A 21,774-nucleotide genomic window follows, 5' to 3' on the forward strand; every position below is an offset into this window, starting at 1 on the left:
CAGTGAAGAACTCCCGGACAACTGAGGTACAGATGTGGGAGCTCTGGTACATGAGACAAGAGTCCAGAATCAGTCTAGGAGCTACAGAAATGTTTAAGTCTGATTTATTGCAAATTGGATGTTGCGTGGCTGTTGCGTGTGATCAAAATGGGTCATTCTTGCCAAAGAAGGCAAATGCAATTCTGTCAAATAGCATCTAAGTGCTTCCTTTGCTAAGTGGAAACAATTGCTTCTCCTCACTTTGCAGACTCTTCCTGGTGTTTCCTTAGGTGGCACTGACACAGTTCACAGATCAAGCATGCCAGTGCTGCTAATATTAAAGAAATAATTGGAACAAAATGTAGGAATGTTGTTTTTTTTTATTTCCCACAGCAAAATTTCAACTTCTTCTACAAAGAAATATGCAATAATGTTACCATCTGTGTCGCTCTATTCCAAGCCCAATGCACATTGCAGCTAGGAGAGTGTTCCCATGCTGAAACACTGCATCATTATTAGCAATTACCAACATAGCTGTGTTATTAGCAATGGGACATCTACAGCCAGTTTGCATGGTCCGTGCTGCTCTTATTTATTTTGGAGAAACAACGAACATAAAATGTCTCTGCAGGACGCTGACATGGTGTGTACAAAGGCAGACATCTCCTGCAATCTCGGGGGTGGACAGGGAGGAGGTGTCCAAGGGAATGCTCAGGCACTGAAAGATACTTTCATCAGTGTTTCCTTTGGAAAAGGCTGCCCAAAAAAATGCTAGGGGAAAGGTGGGAGGGAGGCGAAGAGGAGAGGGAAGGAGTCAAAAAAGCCAAAGATAAAAAGTATTTTTCTCACTGTAGTCAGCTCAGAAGCTTTTTTGACAGATAATTGCTAATTATTTGAGAGAGATGGGCACTTTTTGGCAGGTAACTGTCTCTCATGCCTTAAAACCCTGTAGAGCTAGTCTGGAATAGCCTTTAACACCTACTTCAAAAAACCCTAAGGACAGCAGACAGCAAACGGTCTATTTAACACCTGGGAAAAGCAGATACACTGCAAGAATATATTAATCTCTTTTCAAAAACAGATGAATCAAGAGCATATTTTTAGAGTGCCTTTTAACTTAGACACCAATACAGTTTTCTGGTTACTGGGTCAGGGTGCTTAATGCCTGCGTCAGACACAGGACGATGCATGAGTCAAGTCCCTGGCTCAATGGCAAGGGAATGAGATCTGCTCTAACGTCTGTGTGCACAGTTGTGACTGCTTCTCTTCAGAATTTGCCAAGAATGCACATTAAAAGAAGCTGCAGGGTAAAAAACTACAGCTGCCTGACAGACAGGCAGCAGCCTCATTTTGCACAACTCTTGTCTGTACTCTGCTGAAATAAAAACAACAGGCTGATTCATAACTTCTAAATTATCCATGCATGAAAAGTGGATTTTCCCCTGCTATAATGAGAATGTAGGAGCCTCCTTCCCCAGCACCATGCTGGGGCAATGGTCCACAATCTGCCCCCTCGCTGCAGCTGGTCCAGACCATACACACTACAACAGGCTTTAACAACTCATTTGCTAAAAGCTTTTCCATTGACTGTGCTTGATACAGTCCTTAAGAGAAAGCCTATTTTTGATCCTTTTCTCCAGATCTCAGTCTTGGTTCCAGATACTTTGGGAGGGTTTGCCTTGATGGCTGCAGCCATGACCAAATGCTCTTGCCATGTACAGTGGTGATTCTTCAGTGCAGGGTGGACATTGTCAGGCAGCTGCAGCCCTGAAGAGCTTTGGGAAAAACTTGCCTCCACCTGGACCAAAGCTGGGTATTTTTGGTCCTATGTCCTTCCTGCCTTGAGCCATAACACTGAGGGGTCTCATCTTCATGTTCTTTCTTTTAAAAAGTCTTTTCTGGGCTTAGCTGAGGGGACGGACCATGACCCAGCAGGGCCCTGCAACTGCTGTGCAGGGATGTGCTTCCCTCAGCCCCCTCCTAGGGAAGGCCAACCCTACATGACACTTCCATGTATTTTAAAAAGAAAACCAGAAGGGAACCTTCTTTTCAATAAAAACATTAAATCTAAAATTTTAAAACTAATAGGCAGAACTAGTGACAAACTAGTATTGACTTAAGCAGAAAGGCTGGGATAGTCAGTGAAATAAAGGCTCTGAAAGACCATAATTAGATCGTTGTTTTTATGGAAACAAATATTTGGTTGACACAGATTGCTTAATTTTATCTTTTGCATTAAATAAAATGCAATTTCTTTGATTAGTAAGTTGAATGAGGTGACCTCCTAGACCCTTCCAACCCAAATATTCCTAGGATAGGGTGAAAAAAATCTAATACAACTCAGTAAAATTTTATTTTCATATAAGAATAGTAATAAAAAAAATCAAATTGAATAAATGTTTCATCATTTTATCATCACAATTCAAATGAAATTCATGACAAAAATTGAATTGAATGCTTCCCTTTTGCTTTGTGGGGGAAGAGAATTGAACAGTTGGAATTTAAGACATTCCAGAGTCAGACAATGGACTTTGCCAGGTTTATACAATATATGTTTACAATAAAACTTCCTAATGTGATTTAAACTAGTTTTTCCCATGATAAAGATATTTTCTACAAAAGTCTTCAACTGTTAGCAATTGTTGCAACCATATTGCATTTTTCAGTGCAGTTGCCCCACCCCAGTCAAAACCAGCCAGTCATCTAAATAACACTTTCTCTGATGCTGAGATGGAACTCATCTGGAAAATTCTTGTTGTACTTTCCTGCCAAAAGCTATCTAAGATCATACCTTACTAAAAAAGCATTTTCCCTCTGGGTTCCTTAGTGGCAATACAGCAAAAAAAGGTATTCCTTGGGTTGCCATAAATAAGCACGTGCATGCGTAGATGTGCAGATGTGTGAGATTTCCCCAGCACAGAAACATACAATTGAGGTTACAGCAGTGACAGTTCCATTATAAACCCATTTTCACATGTTTGGATCTTTCTGAGCTGTATTATTTTGACACAGAGGTTTACATTTGGCCCCTAGCTTAGAGGTGATTTTTTTTTTAAGTTTCACAAAGTCTATTAATCCATTTTTGAGTTACCAGAGGGTAAAGAAATGCTTTTCCCACCTCTTAAATTCTTGTAGCCCTGTTATGGCATTGATTTTTGCACAGAAGTCTCTGCAGAGTTTAATAGCAATCAGCAGCCTGATGTGCCTTAATGACTTCCTCTGTGCATTCAAAAAATGGCTAAACTTGACAAGTTGAAACCTTCCAAGGGGCCAGTGCTCACTGAGTAATGGCTCCCAGGCCAGTTTGGGACTATTATTGTAAAGCAATAACAGAATAAAGACATTAAGATTTCCTTGAGTTTATAAAAACGTTTCAAAAAATTAGTTTTGTCTTCAGAACAGCCCCTGAGTTTAGAGCTAAGTATCCACTTCTCAGCTTGTGCACATCAGATTAGACCCACTGCAGTTATTGTAACTGCAGCAGGGAAGGATCCAAACCATTAAGGAAATACAAAGTGGTTGGCCACAACTTCATTTACTTCACTAGAAACATGCTGGCAAAAAAATGGTATAGTTAAGTGCAGGATGAGCCCCTTAATGTCAGTGTTAGCGCTTTGCCCCATATTTTTGTGTAATATCTGAATGAGAACAATCCCCTGCAAACATAAGCCACAAAACACATAAAAAGCCATGGCAGAGGCAAGTTTCTTCTGTGTCAGTGCACCTCATTTATCGAAAGCAGGACTGGCAGAGGACAGCTGTGCACAGGGAAAGGATCCTGAAGCAGCCAGTGTGACTTTCTACCAACCATGCCAGCAATTTTCAGATCAGGTTCTTCCTGAGCCAAAAGTCATGTCCTGGTATTTAATGGCTTTCAATCAAACTTTTTCTCATTGGTGTAATCTGGCTTTGAAGTCAAGCAAATATGTAGCCACTATAACGATTCGACTCCTAATGCTACTTCATGTGTTCTCAGAGAAAAGGATGGTAAACTGAGAGGTATTTTTTTTCTGGGATGAATTTTGATTTCTGTAAATTTTGATCATACAGTCAGCTGTGAAGAAACGTAGTCATGCAGTGAAATCAATACAAATTAACACTTCAATTTCCTTTTGGTTCTATTCTTCTTCTATAAATCTTCCCTTCAGTGGGAGTTTCAGGGCTATGACAGAGAACAGCAAAAGCATCAGGAAGTTGTGACTTTAGGAAGAATCTAGCCTTACCAGCTCTTATTATTTTTAGCATGAGTAGCATGAAGTTTGGTTGAATATTTTAAAGCATCAGCTGTTGATATCGTGGTATTGCCAAACTTCTCATTTATGGCAGAGGAAAGCACCCAAAATATACTTGATAAAAAATGAAACGGGAACCAGTAGTAATTTTTGAGATACAAGGATTTTTATAAAGTTTCGCAATTTTTTGAGGCCTGACTTATGATGTCCAAAATTTGGAGTGGACAAAACTGATAAAGGGAACTGCTGCATTTTATTGAGCAGAGTCTGAGTTTTCACATCAGCTGTAGAGAGGAGATAGGGAAGGACAAGCCATCAAGTGGAACAAGCAAATCATAAACCAGCCTAAAATGTTCTGAAAGGAGGTTAAGAAACAAGGCAGATGACCAGCACAGTACCTCGTGCATCACATGTACTCCAACAACACAAAATGATTGTGGAATGTTTTTTGGCTTTGCTTGTGATTGGTTGTTTTTTGATTTTATTTCATTATTTTTCTAGCAGTACAAATGCCTTTGAATAGTGTGTATTGAAAGGAAAATAATGTCCAAACTGAAAAAAAATCCTACAAGAGACACTGGCACCACTAAAGTGCTCTTCAGAAAAGGGTTTTCTGGGGCCTAAAATAATTTTTTTTCAGTCCAAGCAAGACTGGGGAGAAATTTTTCCATTGACTTGGAAGAAGTCAGAATTTCACCCTGAGGGCAAGAATGGGGAGAAATTTTGCCATTGACTTGGAGGAAGTCAGAGTTTCCTGTGTGCAGGAATGGGGAATGCTCCCTCCACAGCTGACAGAACAGGTCCAAAATCTTCTGTGTCATCTGCTTCCACCCAATAACAGCTTTATATAAGTAAGTTAAGAATGAATAACTTAACAGCTGCCCAAGGCGGCTCTAAAGTGCTGCTTTCCCCTGCTGCACATGAGAAGGCAGCCATTAGTGCTGCTGCTGTGAGGTTCACTGCTCCTTGGGGGACTCTGCATTTGCAGAATGGCCTGGTTTTGTACTGGCAATATGCACACATCTGAAATTGCTTGCATTTGGATGCTGTTTGCTGCACAGTTTTGACTTAGTGCCATGTCTGTTACAGATTCTCCTCATCAGAGATAATGTGTCTCTTGTGAGCATGAGCCCTATTCTTTATTTTTGTTTGGATAACACTTCTCTCTGAACGTTAGAAGATTGGCACATGCATTTTTACATAGCAGTATATTGTTAAAAAAATTAACAGCTAGAAGATGAACACCACAAAACAATGGAAAATTACTATTATACTGCTTTACATCTCCACCAGCAGTCTCTAAGGGTTTTGCAAACACTAATAAGCACATCCTCAGATATATGAAAAACAGAGAAATATTACGCTCTCTAAGGAAACAGAGGCACAAAGTGATGATTGACTGTCCCAAGATCAAGCAGTAGGAGAGAGTTATCACTATAAACAGTCACAGTACCACAGCATCCAATCCTGTGTTTTTTAAGATGTTAATGGAAAAAGAGTTTTGTACACACACAGAATTACTTTTGTCTTTATTTCATCTACTTTTAAGAAGCTACCCATTTGGTCTAAGTATTAAAGTGCAAACCTGATGAATGGCAAAACTTTAAGTGCCTTCACTCTGAGTTAACATTTGTTCAGCTACAACACTGACCTTTCTTCTCAGAATTTCTAGGGAGCTGTGGAAGTGTAGAGTCAGCTCCTCACTCAGCTGATATAAATCACTGGGGTTCTACTAAGTTCAATGGAATGATCTTTAAACAAATTAGGAATATATTCCATGAAAAACAGCTTTCTTTCTTTACATATTTAAATCAAAATTATCTGGTATTTCTCAGACGAGAAAGAGCTAAAGCTGGGATGTTGAAAGGAAGGATTTATTTTCTTTTCTATGCTGAGCATATGGAGACATGCAAAAGTTACCTGGTGATCTGATACTTATTTTCAGAGTACTCAGAGTTTGATTTCAGAGCATCAGATGAGCTGTGGTTACACCTATGAGCATGTTTTTACTTTGTAATTTCAGGTGTGGGGGAGGAACAACTGAGAAACTTGCATGTCATACAGAAGATCACAGGGTGACAGTGTGCATATGGATAATTTCCATGGAGTAAGTCAGGTGCTTGAAGGTCATACCACAGTAATTCATGTAGCTGCCTAGTAACACAAGTGCAAAAAAACCCTTCCTGGAAAGCACAAGTTACAGCAGGCAGAGGAACTGCTTAGCTTAGACACTTTGGCTAAGCTTTTGTTTGAAGACTAAAAGCTGGGAGAAAATGGATGTGTCAGGAAGGCCCTCAATATGCACATCTACGTCTACATTGCAATTTGCAACTTACATTCAGTAAGGCAGTCCAATTAACTTTTGCTGCCAAATGTAGCTCATATGGGATCCCAAATCCTCTGCTAGCCGCAGTGACTAGTTATGTCACACAGAAGTAGGTTTGTACATTGTTTTTACAGGCACTATAACTTCACCAGTTAGAAACCTTTATAGATAGAAACCCTTACCTAGAAACCTTTCTAGGTAAAGCAGGACAGTGTTTGCTGCAAACCACTGACATTAGCAAGGTTTATTCTGGGAAAATACTGACATTAGACACCTTTATACTAGAATATATGTATCCCCCAGTGCATGCTGAATTGTTTTAACTATACATAAACAAAACTTTAATTGAAATCATTAAATTGGTCCAAAAATGAGTGCATGAAGACTAGGCTTAGAAGACAAAGATTAAAATTCCAAGGAGTACACAGGTACAGTTAGTAAAAAAAGTGTAAAAATGTGCAAGGTATAAATGTAATAGCCAGTAGAAGGAGTCTAATTGGCAAATGGTGAGACTGGTGCTTGGAGGTAAGTTTTAAGTTTAGTTTAGGGGAGAGCTATTTGTGTGGGAAAGGATGGTTTCTTGAATAATGACTTACTATAATGAAAAGAATGAGAAGCAATTTGGGCACTATTAGCTACACTGCTCAACAGTAATAAGAAGCTTGAAAATTATGTCAGAGAAATGAGATAAAGATGACTATTACACTGTTGGAAGGCCATCATCTAGTGTAGCTGTGGAGAATAAATGAAAATGGAAACCAGTAAGGAACATAATACAATATACTTATGGTATTTTGTGTTTGAGCTATTAGCAGGTGCAGCTCTACTGGCATCAGTGGAGCTGTCTTCACTTGCTCTACAGCTCAATGTAGTCCTGTATCTATTTTATATATGTACATTTTATAGCCTATGTGCTATAAGAATGCATTGGAAAACTTTTGAAATGCATTAGAGCATTAGACTATGTGGAGTGGTTAAAATATGTACCTGATTTAACTGCTTGCCATCTGGAACACAAGGAGATGAACCTAAACTATCTGCTGTAACGCATGTAAAGAAGTTTTGGATTTAGGCCCAGATATGAATATACAAATAGATAAAGTTTACAGAACTGTGACACAAAGTCCCAGGGGTTTTCTGAGAATGTCAAAAAACACTCAGCAATCAGAACATATGCCTTCCATGTTAATATATCTTATGTCTCTGTCCCCAAAAGCGATTATAGAGATGACTTTGAAACATGGAAAAAAAAATAAGAGTTTTCATTTAAGAGGTACCTTTGCATATTTTTCTAGACTTAGCTAAAGCTACTCAAATGAAGCGACAGCCTAGGATTTCCTCTAAGCAGGGCTTTTAGCATGAGGGATATAAGCCTCTCATTTTGCATCTGGCAAAGTGGTGTGATCACTATGGAAATAGGCAGTGTAGCCTGCATTTCTACATGGTGATCAAACTAAACCTTTTCTAAATTGCTGATCTGCTTTCCTTGTTACAGATGAATACATCAGAAAAAAGTCAGTAGAAGTTGTCTGGCTTAATGACAGATTGGCATAAGAAGGCAAACTTTGATTGTTACTCATGCACTTAGGAACTTGCTCCCCTAGTAAGACCTAAGAGTTGGAGAAGAACAAACAACCTATTTATGGTGATCTATGAAGTTTGAGGCTGAATCTTCTACTGTTCTGTAATTCCCCTAGTAAGACCTAAGAGCTGAAGAAGAACAAAAACCTATTTATGGTGATCTATGAAGTTTGAGGCTGAATCTTCTACTGTTCTGTAAATTACTCTGCAAACATCTGAAAACCACTGTTATAAAAAGCGATTATTAACTTGTGTATTGCCAGAAATGTATGTCCTACTCATTAGCCCTGCTCAAGTGAGTCTGTGGTTTTAATTGAGTTCAGTGTGACAGTTTATGTGAATGAGCAAAACTTTGGCTTTGAGGGAGCATTTCTCAAAGCTCGAGGCAGAATAATCACTCTGGTGTGAACAGAGCTCTAGTTTTCTCTAGGTTACCAACTTTCAATTTAATACAGAGTGTTGTAAGAAAAAAAAAAAAACAAAAGGAAAAGGACTACCAGTATATTTTTTTTCAAAGAATGGCATGGCTGAGATGTGAGCTCAGTCCTGCCCCCCCTGCAGTGGGGTGCTCCAATCCCACTGCCACACCACAGCTCTGAGGGGCTCTGTCTTCACGTGGGGGCACGGAGCAGCCCAGAGCACAAATGTGCAACAGGGCCCCAGTGCTGGGAGCGTAGGGAAGGGATTAAACCAGGCTGTCACTCAGAGGGAGGCTCAGCCCATCTGTATTTAGGGGAGGCATGGGGCGTGTGGCCACTGCAATTCCACGTCAGTGTGGAAGGCAGCAGACAACTGCCCAGTTTCTCCTGAACAGCAGCTGGTTATTGTGCTTCTGGGATGTGCATAGTTTCTTCTGGGTGAAATCATCACATTAAATGGGTGTCTCTTCCACATATGGAGATATTTTCTCAATGGTCCTTTTGAGCCATGTGAATTCTTCATTTTATAGCATTACATAAAACCCTTGTAATGATATTAACCTTCAAGATGAGTCTAAATATGCACAATCTGATCATGTTTAAATAAATTATTATAAAGTTCATACAGTTCATAACCAGCTCTGTGGATCACAGATTTTCACAGTACCTTGCATGAGAAACAATCAGAAATTCGATTTCTGAAGTTACACTTTTAAAAACCTTTGATACTGCCCATGAAAATCAATTTCCTCCATGGAAGTTTAGGGCTTGGGAAGGGGGTTATTCTCACATTTTTGTGAATTCCTACAGAAAAGCAAATGACCTATGCTCCCAAAAAGTTGGCAGGTGACTTATTAAACTTCTCTCAAATCTCCTTCAGGAAGTTAATTAAAAGTCTATTTGGAAATGGCCAGGTGCTTGCTTCCCACAGTGCAAGAGGGAAATCTGTCACTCTGTTTAAAAAATTGTTTGGTTACTCGGGATAAAGAAATAATCATTATACCAAGCTGTGTGGTTTTATGATGGAAAACTGTGGCTTGGTGAGAAAAGTACCAAGGTCAATGCAATGAAAAACCCACAGTGAACTCAGACATGATTTCCGAAGTCAGTGGTGGATAGAGGCCAGGAGAACAAAGTCTTTCCTGTGGTTCACTTGAAAACAATTTTTAAGATTATGGGCAAAAATAACTCTCTAGCTTGAGAGAGTTCTTAGCTTGAAAAAATATCATTAGAAAATATTTTTTAGATGTTTTGTAAGGATTGCTAAGGCTGACAAAATTACCTTGTTTAACACTGGATCCTGTCCTAAAATACTATGGCCAAGTCAAGTAACAGGAGAATAGTAGGGCTAAGCCTTTTTCATTCTTTATTCTGCCAAACCACTGCCTCTTGCAATCAGGATTGATTACAAACACCCAATTAAGAGGCATTTGGAACATGATCTGAACAACTAATCCTGTCTCTTTTTTTCTTTATACCTAATTATCAGCCTTAAGATGGGTATCAGGCTTTAATTGGTAGATTTAATTTAGGAACTTCTACATAAACTAAGAAAGCTATAACACATACATAAATACAGGCATACATGCACAGCCCTAAAAAGGTGCACATAAAATATGCCTATATCCACTATATCCAAGCAATTTGGTGTGATATATAAGCCTAGACATATACATGTAAGTGCATATATATCCAGTCTTCAGACATAATTTAATTCTTTGGAAATACTGCAAAAGAAAATAATTTAATTTGGTTTTGTATTAGCTGTAAAAAGATCTCTATATCATAATTATTAAATTATGATCCAATGTTGTAGCCTTCAATGAACTATAATTAAGAAACTAAGAAACTAACAGAAACACATAGGTTTTTGTTCCAATTAGATTAGCACAGGAGAGGAGGGTGGAGAGAAGGGCAGTGTGGGGTTGACTGAAAACATATTGAGAGTTTCACAGACCTAAATCCAGCAACTCTGGGCTTCATTTTAGAAAGGACTTAGACCTTTGTTCTGAATTTGTTTATCTCTGTTCACAGAAAGGATGAAGGATTAGGCTTAAGGGAATCCACATTTGACCCTCAAATTTTTCCCGTCTGAAGGGCATCTGGTTGTAGCACATCTAGACAGAACTGTCCTCACAGTTAAGTGTTCAGATTAATAGAAACATCCATATATGACTGGTTTTACAGTTTGAATGTGCTGCTGTACTGAGACCTAACTCAAGACTTTATTGTTACAGGGGATGCACCCATACACAGAGTGCAATAATGGGCTCTGCATCCCACTCCTCAGCCCTGAACAGAGTCCTGCACAGACTCTCCAGCTATGACCAGGCACTTTGGTAATGGATTTCCTAATAATGTTTTCCTGAGAAAACTTAAACTAAAACCATTAACAATTTTTTAAACAGTTTGACAATAGAGACTTTCACTAGAGTTAAATGCTTGGATAAAAACCAAAGGAATTGTTTCATTATACTGTATAATCAGAAAATAATAAAATTTCGAACTTCTTTTAACTCTCATTTAGTCCCTACAATAAGATAATAGCATCTTTATCTTTAAATACTTGCATCTGTATGTGAAAATACATGTGGAATCTTGTGGCAAAGAGACATTATATATACTTTCATAATGCAAAATCTTCAAGTGAAAGAAAAATTTTTGGGGTATAAGTGTTTTCTTCTTTCCTGATCCTGCACAGGGTCTGAACTGATTCCTTTCCTTGACAGGAACATTTCCTGCAGCCATATGAAGGGTACAAAACAGCAGAGGTCTCCAGAAGGGCTGTCTGGGTCTAGCTGAGTGCTCCCTGAGAAAGCTTTTCATGTGCTTCATATATAGCAGAGAAATGCCCTCAAAGTACACCCAGAAACATGAGATACCACATGGCCCCCAATCTACTGCAACAACTCATCTTAAACTAAGCCAAAACCACTTGTTTCTTGTTTTAGGAATAGAATGAAGGATGGCCCCTTCATCCCTTTAGTAGTTCCAATTCTCTCTTGGTAACCCCAAACAGCTCTTGAGGGACAGATTTTTGTGGGAGACAAAAAGCATAAGATGCTGCCTCTTCAGCCCAAGTATGGCCTTCCCATGTGTCAGTGCCCACCTCCCACTCTGGCTTTGACAGAGAGATGTCCAGGTCACTGCCCACCTCTGCCTGGGCAGCGCAGCCCACGGTGGGTGACTCCACACCTGTGGGCTGGGTGGATTAGTGAATCCAGTCCAGAGCAAGCAGGGGACTGTAGGCATCCTTCCAGCTGCCCTCAGCAGTGAGGAGGGGGCATTCCCATGTCTCCTGGATACCTTGTCCTGCTGAAATCCACTAAAAGGCCAGGGCTGATGCTAGATGATAGGGCTAAGCCAGTCAAGCCATATTTCTGTTGGAAAGCTCAGAGGCCTTGGCTCCTTCAGACCTCTCTGCCCAGCAGTGGGCAAACACAACCCCTACCTTCCACAGACCTGAACAACTCTGTTCCTGTGCTGCTCATCCTGCCTTGTCAGCTGCAGGCACTCTGCCTGCTGAGCCCCACAGTGGCCAGGCAGAGGGAATTAGGAAGCTCTGACGGACATTTGCTATCCAAATAACTGATACAGTCATTAGCCATCCTAGGGAGTCTGTGCTGAACCCTTCCCCACAGTCACCATGAATGATGGGAGACAGCTCTGGGGGAGTGGAGGGCAGAGTTCCCACTGCTCCCATGGGCAGCGGGGCTGCACTGAGCCCAGAAACCTCGGGGCAGTTTGTGGGAACAGCTCAGGGCTGTCCAGCTCCAGGTGCCCCTGGGGCGGTCAAGAAGCAGCTGTTGTGTGCAGCTGATGGCAGAAACCTTCTGACAGGCCCAGTGGCAGCCCAGCAGGATCACTCCTGGGTGGTTCTGCAGCTGGGCAAGGACTGCCACCGGCTCAGCCCAAAGGGACTGCCTTTGGAACCGCCCCTGCACAAAAGGAACAAACGCGAGGCACGAGGCCTGCACAAAGCAGACCTTCCTGCATGGAAGAACAGGAACCAGGATTTAGACAAAAGCAAATGAAAGCTTAAACTATGCAGAAACTAAAAGAAGGCTGAGCCATGATTTTGCTTGCTCCTGTTTATTTTACCAGCCTGAGTTTGTTATACCTACAGATTTGTAGCATAAATCCATTGACATTATTTAGAAGTAAAATGGATGAATGAATTTCTAACATCATTAAGGTCTGTGGGAGTTATGTGGAGCTATACTTTCACTCTGTAGGCCTGAATACCTATGCTTTCTTCCTTACCCAAGGATCTGGAGGAGGCATTTTCTTCTACAAAAACAAACATAGATATCTTTTTCTCTGTATTCTAAAACTGACCACAATTTCTATACAGTCTGCTCTCATTCGTGTAACTAATCCCTAGTAAATGCAATATGAAGAGCAACTGTCTATGACAGCTCTCCTATAACTTGAATGTTTCCAAAATGGACAATTTTTCTATTTTGAGAGATTTGGCAGCACTGTTGTATATAATCCACAAGTGTTAAGCAAGAATGAAATTTATTTACTACATCTATAAATGATAGCCATTAAAATAATAGTGCTGTGTGGCGTATCTATGAAAACCTTGTAAAATAATACAGTCAAGTCTGGCAACAAAGTTAATAATTTGTCAGTAAGAAAACCACTGTTGGGCTTTTTCTACCCAACCCTCCACCTTTCTTAAGCCCTTTTCTTCTGAAGCTTCACATTCATTTTCTTAATGTTTTTAACCTAGTGTCTGTGAAATTTTTATTGCTCCCTAGATAATGACATCTGATCTGAATGTAACCACACACCTCTTTGCTCAGCAACATTTGTCACAAACCATTATAAATTATCATGCTGATAGTGTGCATTGCTGGGAAACCGGAAAAGTTCCATAAATTCAAAGCACTGTATCAGTGACATTCTTGTTTATTATCTAGGTATAAAGTTTTACTAGATTCAAGATGGCTGCATTTACACAGTAGGATACCTCAGCAACACGAGACTTGTACAGCTTGCACTAAGTGCTGAAAAGCATTTACCACATGCAAGAAACACTGGAGCATTTTAACTAATATGTGGCCATATGTTTTGTCTCTTCTATTAATTTTAACCATGTTCCTGACTCCAAGAATGCATGCTTATTATTGGGACTTGCTTGAGAAAAGGCAAAATGGCAAACAAAAACTACTTGTCTCCTAAAGTACAACCATAATTTCTGTTTCTTGGCTTCCTGAAGAGGAGGCATAACACTCATTAGAGTTAAATGTTAAAAAGACACTGTGAATTTTTTCATTATATATGGTCTTGATAACAATCTGTGGTTGACATGTTTGTGTACTTCCTGTCGAAACCCAGTATTTCCATAATGCTGGTACAGTAGTCCTGTCTAGAAGATTCTTTATTAGACGAACCTAGCTTGTATGAACATATTTTTAATTATTTGTGTATCTTTATTCTTCAAAACTGTGAAAGTTGAGTAGTTGGAATACCTCCAGAGAAAAATGAATTTTCACCATGTTTACTTGAAATTTAAAACAACTCAAATGGTTCTGATTGTCAGAAAAACATACATATATGAATTTTATTAGCAGTCATTTGAGAAATACTTATTCATTAAAGCATAGCATAATAAGTAGGTAAATCAAGGGCATATTCTTAAATTAATTCCAAACCCTAACATACAAAGAGACTAACTGGGAACAGCTTCAGTAACAGCTAGTGCTTAATTCTGCTGCTTTTGATTTTCCCCAGAGAATCAACCTTTCACCAGTTTTACATTTCAATACATCTAGCCCTCTATATAGAGCAATATTTTTTAAAGTTAGGTAAAGCCTCTTGATTTTCTTGTTGGCACTTCGGAACAAGAAGGTAACCTTTCCAAAGTCAAAATGTTTCCCTTCCTGGGCTCAGGGGGTCCCTGTTATTAAAGCTGTTTTCAATGCTAACTAAGGTCCAAGTTGCAATGAACAGCATTATAAAGAGGATTTTGGGAGCTAGGCCAGCAAGCTAATCTTCTCTAGTCTACTCTAATTGTATGGGACATTTTTTGTTCCCAGACATGAATTCCCTTATCTCTCATTTTCTATCTGCATTTCATATTTAAGTGGTTATTAATTTCCAGTGCTAAACCTTTCAATAAACTAGACTGTAACCTAAATCACACATTTCTAGATTGCAAACTGGGTTTCTAATAAGCTAAGCATATTAGAGAAACAAAATGTACTTAGCTGGAAAATAAAAAAATCTTGTGATACATTTATTGCATTAATCGCTGTTGTATTCAATATTCAGTACAAGGAATGTGAATTTTGTAAGTAGATGCTGAAATTTCAGACCACAGAGATTGTTGACAAATTCCTGTTGCTGAAATAATTGTTCTGGTCCTAAGGGTTTTTTTTTGTTGTTGTTGGTTTTTTTCCCCCACAAATACAATCCCTCTCAAGTTAAAAAGAGCAATTTTCAATATAAATGAAGCAGCAGCTGATAATTTAGCATAGCCTAGAAAATTAGTATTTCAGCACAGAGAAAATAATGGTAAAGTCATCACCATCATACACTGCAAACACAATGCAAACAACCCTGTTGAGAGACTTCCTTCCACCCACTACCATCTCATTACTGCTTTGGGCTCCATTTCAGGGGCAGAAATAATGCAGCGGGGAGAGTGGACAATGAACACTGAGAAGGAAGCACCAGAGGGAGGGAGTCAGTCATTTCCCTGGACCCAGTTCAGCTCAGTCTAGCACTGTTTAGCACAACACTGCGCCACAAAGATTACTTGTTCTTCAAATAATTGTAAGCTGTACACCATTTTACTGCCGCCAAAGACCATGTTGGTTTTACAGAGTTGGAAAAACATGCGTTCTAGCAAGGGAGAAAAAGGATTTGACACTGAAATATGCTTGATTTAATTTCCTAATTTGTCTCTAAGAGGCAAAGATTGACAAATATTTAAAGCATTAGCAGCATTCCACAGAATGAAAGCAAAACCCGTATCAAGAAGACACAGAGAACTGAACCATTGCCTGAGTACAAGACATTAAAAATTAAAGAATGGGAAGTCAGCGTGTGAACATATGGTGTGAATATGAGCTGCAGCTCCAACACCACAGTAAAAACTCATCTTCGCAAAGTTTAGTTTTACGAGCACAGGGTTTTCCTGCATTATCACTCAACTATTGCACTGCAATGCTCATCTATAAGTGGTTGTAAAATATCATAAAAAAGCAACTAAGTACCACAATGCATCATTAAAAACTTCATTTTAAGAAAACAATAATTATGATCTAAGCAATCAATTTATTAAATAATAGGACAAAGACATGCATAGTAAAATTAAGTGCTTGAGTACAGTTGCACTCTTTCCCTAAGTCTAACACTCTCATCTCATGGTCTATCACAAGCACTCCTGATAAACTGAGCATCATTTTATGGGACCAAATCCTGTATACTACCATGAAATACCAAACACCACTGGCTATTGAGTTTCATCTTTCTGACATGCAGAGAAAATCTTGACTGGTAGCATTAATCAACAGCAACTCTCTTGCAGTTATCAGTAGGGGATAAAAAATTATGATACACAAGAAATATTTAAATAACTATGATACTCCAGAAATATTTAAATAATGAATCACTAAAATATTTTCTTCATGCAACAAGCTGGCTGAATTCAGAGGGCATGTTGAAGAGGGGAACGATCTGACCATATGTTGCCTTGTGCAAGCTGCGAGATTTACAGATTTGGGGAAAAGTGGAGAACAGCTTCTGGGAGGTTCCGATTCTCCTTCTCACTTTTGGAATGGGTGGCCAAAGGGAATGCGAGGACAGGGGACAAAGGGAGCTCAGCTCCCTCCTTTCTCCTCTCAGGGCACTACAGGAGAGCAGGAGGAGGGGAAAGAAAAGCTACTGGCTATAAATCAGCAGCAAAGGGAGAAATAAGGAAATACAACTATCACTTCTGCAGTCCACCGCCCCTTGAAGGGTGAGGGTAATTGCCAGACTAACTCTGCGTTAAGAAGATTTGCCCATTTATAAGCAGCCTGTCTCTTCCATGCTCTGTTTGTAGTCTTGGGGGTACAAAAAGAAAAGGAGCTCCTTTTTGAAACCCAAACAAGAGACTTACAAAAGCAAGCGGGCCAGCAAACGGTGCCTCACCACAACCGCGCCCCCACTCCGCGCATCGCCACCGCCCCCCGCCCGCAGCGCGCCGGGCGGGAGCAGCTCAGACGCAGCTTGCAAACCTCAGAAAGCGGTGAAGACATTTTTAACGCGCACACACACACAGACAGACAGACAGACAGACACGCACACACACACTGAGCTCCCTCCCGCTCGGCCCCGGCGCGCAGCACGCCCGCGGAGTGCCCGCGGCGGCCGGCAGGTGTCGCCGTGGCGCTCCGCAGCGCTGCGCGGGCGGCGCTCGCTCTCTCGCTCTCTCTCTCGCTCTCTCTCGCTCGCGCTCTCTCTCTCTCGCTCTCTCGCTCACTCACTTGCAGTCGCGGTCCTCCAGGTCGAAGTGCGGGTTGAAGTTGATCATGATGCGCTGGTACGGCTCCGGCGCCTGGATCAGCCACTCGCACTTCTGGCTGGGGTGGTAGGACTGCGGGTAGCCGGGAGACGTCAGGTACCCGGGGCTTAAAATTTTGATCGTGTCGCCACACTTGTCTGCGGGGGAAGCGAACACACGGGCTGGTCTCAGTGCCCCCGGCAAGCGTCCGGGCGCAGCCCGCAGCAGCGGACCCGGCAGACTGCCGTGGGAATGCTGCGGGGCCGCAGCCTTCTCCAGGCTAACTTAGCATCCTTCTGCTTTTAAAGGCATCTGAGCTACTTTCTACCGGAGGGAAGAGGTCTCCCTCTCCGTCCCCCATTCCTTAAATCCGATGGCTGGAGAGACAACAGATAGCAGAAGGCATCCCCATTTCTAAACAGTATCCTTTTAAAAAGCCCGCCACTCCGACAGTACCCCTTACAGTGTTAAGGCCTTGCCCTTTAATAACAGCTTTAATGTTGGCTGAGAAGCATACATGGGACACAATTAACTCCAAAAACTATACTCTTCTTAAGTGTGAAGTTTCAAGAAAAGCTGGGAGGAGATGTTAAGAGATGCTATTTGACCCCCTGCCCAGCTATGGGATAAGTCTGGTCTGTGTCACTGACCACTGGGATTGTATTGGTGGATCCAAGCAGGACACCCTCCCTTTGTTTTATCAGTCTATAAATCTAGGCAGGTTGAAACTATCTGTGCTCTTCAAACCCAGGATAGAAGAGAACAAAGTAGCTCTAGTGAAGCAGAAATCATCCGCTATTTACTCTTTCAAGGACGTTTGTTCATGCTTGGAGACTGCATCAAAGTAATGGAGCAGAACAACCTCCCTTCCTCTTCCCCTCATTCCTTCCTCCCCTGAACAACAACAAAGATTCATTTCTAATAGCAAAATAGTTGCAAAAGTTTCTAGAATCACAAAGTGTGACGTTGAAATGTGGTATGCTGCATCTTGCTCCTTTGGTCAGGATTGTCAGGGTTGCATTTTAAGGTTTATAGAAAAAAAAGAGACAAAAACATCCAACCTACAGAGCCACTCACTTCACTGTCCAGTGCAGGTTTGTGTTATCACTTTTTTTACTACTATGGATTTCTTTTTGTGGACCTTCAGGTAGGAAAAACTTTCTCCAAGTGTTGGTTGTTTAATTTTGAGCAATAAAACATGACCGTAAACTATGGATAGGAAGAATGTCCCCACTAAAGCAAGACTATATATCACTACATCTCAATAATGGTATATACAGGCTGCGCTACTCTATCTAATACATTCCCTGTGAAAGCAAAATGGCAATCCTTGCTCTCAGCATGAATTTATAAATATACAGAATTTATTGTAGGAAAAACCAGGTCAAATGGAAATGAATGAGGAAGCACACATCAAAAATGCATAAAGCAACACTCTTTATAGAAATTATTTGCCATAAATTAGTAGGGAAGTGGTTTATAGGTACTCAGATGTATGGTCAAAACCCAGATAAAGCTAAGCACGTCTCTAGGAAAGGCTATCTTATTATATTTCTGCTGTGCCTTTGCAAACAGGCTGTTTTCCTCTGACCAGAACAAAAGCCATTGGTGCTTAAAGCTCAAAAGCTGTCACTGGTGATCTTGCTAATCCGCTGTCTGGGGCTCTCAGGGAATCTTGCCTTTTCCTCCCTGTGTAAGCATACTCGGAAAGTGATCTTGTCTCATTAAGCCCACTCCAGCCCTGCAAACATCATGGCAGGGTCTGGCATCTGTTAAATGCCTGAAATAAAGCAGTGCTGCTTCTAGTCACTTGACAGAGTCACTTCAGAGGACGCTGAGGTGGACTCACTACCACCAGCGCTCCTTAATCTGCGACTTCTGGGAAAGTGACAGTGTAATAAGATAATGCAGTCTGCTAGACTCCTTGGCTCTGTGCAATCTCTCTCACACTTGATTAAGAAGAGCAGTTTCTAATGACTTTGGACCATTAGTCCCAAATAAGGTTAATGAATTAATTTAGTGGACACTAATACTGCATGTAGGGGAAGGTGGCATTAGTAGGTCTGGTAGGTTGTAGATGAGGTTAATGGCCTTGGTGACTCCAGCAGGACCACCACATTAACCACTCGTGGTGGAGGCTTCTGCCCAGCAACTTGCTCTCCTCCTCTTCTTTTCACAGGGAGAAATGATCAACAAGAGCATGGGGGTGGCTCCCTTCTGTCTCTCAGAGGGACAGGGTGGCAGTATGGGTCTCTGTGGGAGGCAGCTGCCCACACCCCGAGCTGGGCTGGGGGAATGAGCAAAGTGCACCTCTCGGAGCATCCCCACACCAGGCTTGATGCACCCCTCTAGCACCTTTGCTCCTGTGCCACAGCACTAGAGGAGGCAGCTCCTGATTAAACTAAGCAGCCTCCTCAAAACATACTGGGAAAGGGATTAACTTCCATCATAAAACACGTGATTTTAATACTCTTGCTTGACACTCCACTCGCGGTCCCTTATTAAAACAACATACCAGTGTAAGTGGAGGGTGCTCACTTCTTTTAATTACTTTGATTGAAAACCCAGTCAGGCAAAAGTAAATATTTGATAATTAGTTAATAGTAATTGCTCAGGATTTCTCCGGAAAGGAAGATTCACATGAGCTGTTTCATGTGCAAGAGCTAAACGTCAAGCAGTCCCACAATTAGACCATCTTTAAAAATGCATCATGCAGTAAAATATTCACAGTGCCCTGGCATTGTTCGGGGAAGGAGGAGCACGCTGCTTTTAATTAGTTGTGTTTTCAAGGGTTGCCTGACAGTAAACTAGACACACCAGTCATTTGTTATGGGATTTCTCCTCTTGGAAGGGAGTCTCGAGCCTTCACAGAGAAGCTCAGCTCCCCTCTTGGCACAGTGTAAGTTGCACGTAAACTGCAGACTTGGGAAAGGGGTACTCTAGAGAGTGCTCCGTGTGAAGACTATTCGCAGGTACACACAGAGCTACTAGTAGGCACGAGCTAAAATTTTACGCTTTGGAAAAGAGAAAGGGCGTGCGGGGAAGAGAGCCTTCCCTTTAAAGCTTTCATTATCTTTCAGATATCGAAGGAGAGACGTTTAATTGCCTATGGGACGGGACGCTATTAAGATAATTGGCTGTCCTAATCTAGTGAGAATGAGCAGCCTGCTTTATACAATAACCCCAAAAAGCAGAAAATAAAGTCGGAAAGCATTGTCGGGGCGGGGGGCGACCCTCAGACGAGGACTGCGCCGCATCCCTCCTCGGGCAGAAAGTTCCCCCCAGCCGGGTTTGTGTCGGTGCCGGTCCCACGGCCCGCCGGGCACCCCCGCCCGCCCCCGCGCCGGCAGCCCCGCAGCTGCCCGAGCCGAGACGCGACGTCCCCCGTGACACTCACCGCTCCGCAGAGCCCTGGCGAGGGTGAAGGTGAGGGCTGCACAGTGTAGGAGAAGTCCCCAATCCATTTTCCCTTCCGACAGCAGGGAAAGGAGGAAAAAAAAAATAAAAATGCCTTCCACGCACAACTCTTCCTTAAATCCTCCAGCCGGAGTGAGGAGCAGAAAGCACGGTCCGCAGGGGCAGTCTCGGGGACAGAAGGAGGCTGGCTTCTCTCTGTGCCTCAAGCCGCCCGCATCCTGTCATTTAGCTCCGGCTCCCTCTCCCTTTCCTCACACTTGTTCCTTCTCCAGGAGCCGCTGCCCCTGCCATTCCCAGCGAGACTAGAAAGCCAAATAAAAAACGAGGGGGAAAAAAATAACAAAAACAAAACCCAACAAACACACAAACAAGACAGACAAAAAATACTGGCGGCTGCCGACACCTCAGGAGCGCTCTGCTGGGCGAGGGTGCTCTGCGGAGGGGAGATAAGGAAGGGAAAGCGGCCGTGAGCGGGGACCAGCCGGGGCTGGAGTTTGGCAAACTGCGTCCCCCCTGCCTGCCCGCTCTCCAGCGGCCGCGGCTCCCGCGGGGCCGGATCCCTGGAGCCGCGGTGCCCGGCGGTGCCCGGCGGTGCCCGGCCGTGCCCCGCACTCACCTGCCCCGGCGGGAGGCGAGCGAGCGAGCGCGCTGCCGCAGCAGGCACTGCCGGCCGGCGGGCGGGGAAGTGGGAAGCGCCCGGGCGGCTCCTGCTCGCAGCCTGAGGAAGAGGAGCGCAACTCAGCGGCAATAAGAGAGGCCGAGGAACCGCCGTCTCCCAAGCCCCAGTCCCCTCCCCCTCCCCGCCCTCCTCCTTCTCCTCCTCCTCCTTCTCCTCCTCAGCCCCCCAAGACATCGGCAGCGCGGAAGAACGAACAAACAAACACGGCAAGCCCCAGCTCTGGCACTCAGCCGAGGCGGGGACTGGCGAGGGGGAACGCGAGGAGCAGAGGGGGGGCGAGAGGCGGCGGCCCCCGCCCCGGCAGGTAGAGCCGATGCGGGCGGCGGCACCACCTGCGCCCGCCGCCCCGCGGGCTCCTGCGCGGCCCCGCCAGCCCTGCCGTGTCCTGCCGTGCCCTGCCCGGCCGCCCCCGTCGCCCCGGCCCCACACACAGACACGCACACACACACGCATCCCTGCCCACCTCCCGGCTCGCTCGCCTCGGGTGTCCCGCGGGAACCCTGCCCCGTCCCTTCCCGGGCCATCCCCTCTGCCACCTTTCCCTCCTCCGCCACCTTCTCTCCCTTCCAACACTTTTTTTGTTTCGTGCGAGAGTGCGTGTCCCTCGAAGTCCCTGCCCTTTCCCCATTGGGACATCACCG

General features: G+C 42.9%; 1 protein-coding gene across 1 annotated transcript in view; it reads right to left on the reverse strand.

Moving 5' to 3' along the window:
- Positions 1–21,227, reverse strand: part of NRP1 (neuropilin 1) — a 112,921-nt gene extending 91,694 nt beyond the window's left edge. The window contains 3 exon segments of the mRNA XM_041408384.1: positions 17,021–17,195; positions 20,435–20,887; positions 21,071–21,227. Of these exon segments, the coding sequence (XP_041264318.1) occupies positions 17,021–17,195; positions 20,435–20,501 (242 nt within the window). The 5' untranslated portion in view covers positions 20,502–20,887; positions 21,071–21,227.
- Positions 21,228–21,774: the final 547 nt, after the last annotated feature.

Source organism: Onychostruthus taczanowskii, unplaced genomic scaffold (genome assembly GCF_017590055.1).
Source record: "Onychostruthus taczanowskii isolate IOZ18803 unplaced genomic scaffold, ASM1759005v1 scaffold3, whole genome shotgun sequence".
Classification (NCBI taxonomy): domain Eukaryota; kingdom Metazoa; phylum Chordata; class Aves; order Passeriformes; family Passeridae; genus Onychostruthus; species Onychostruthus taczanowskii.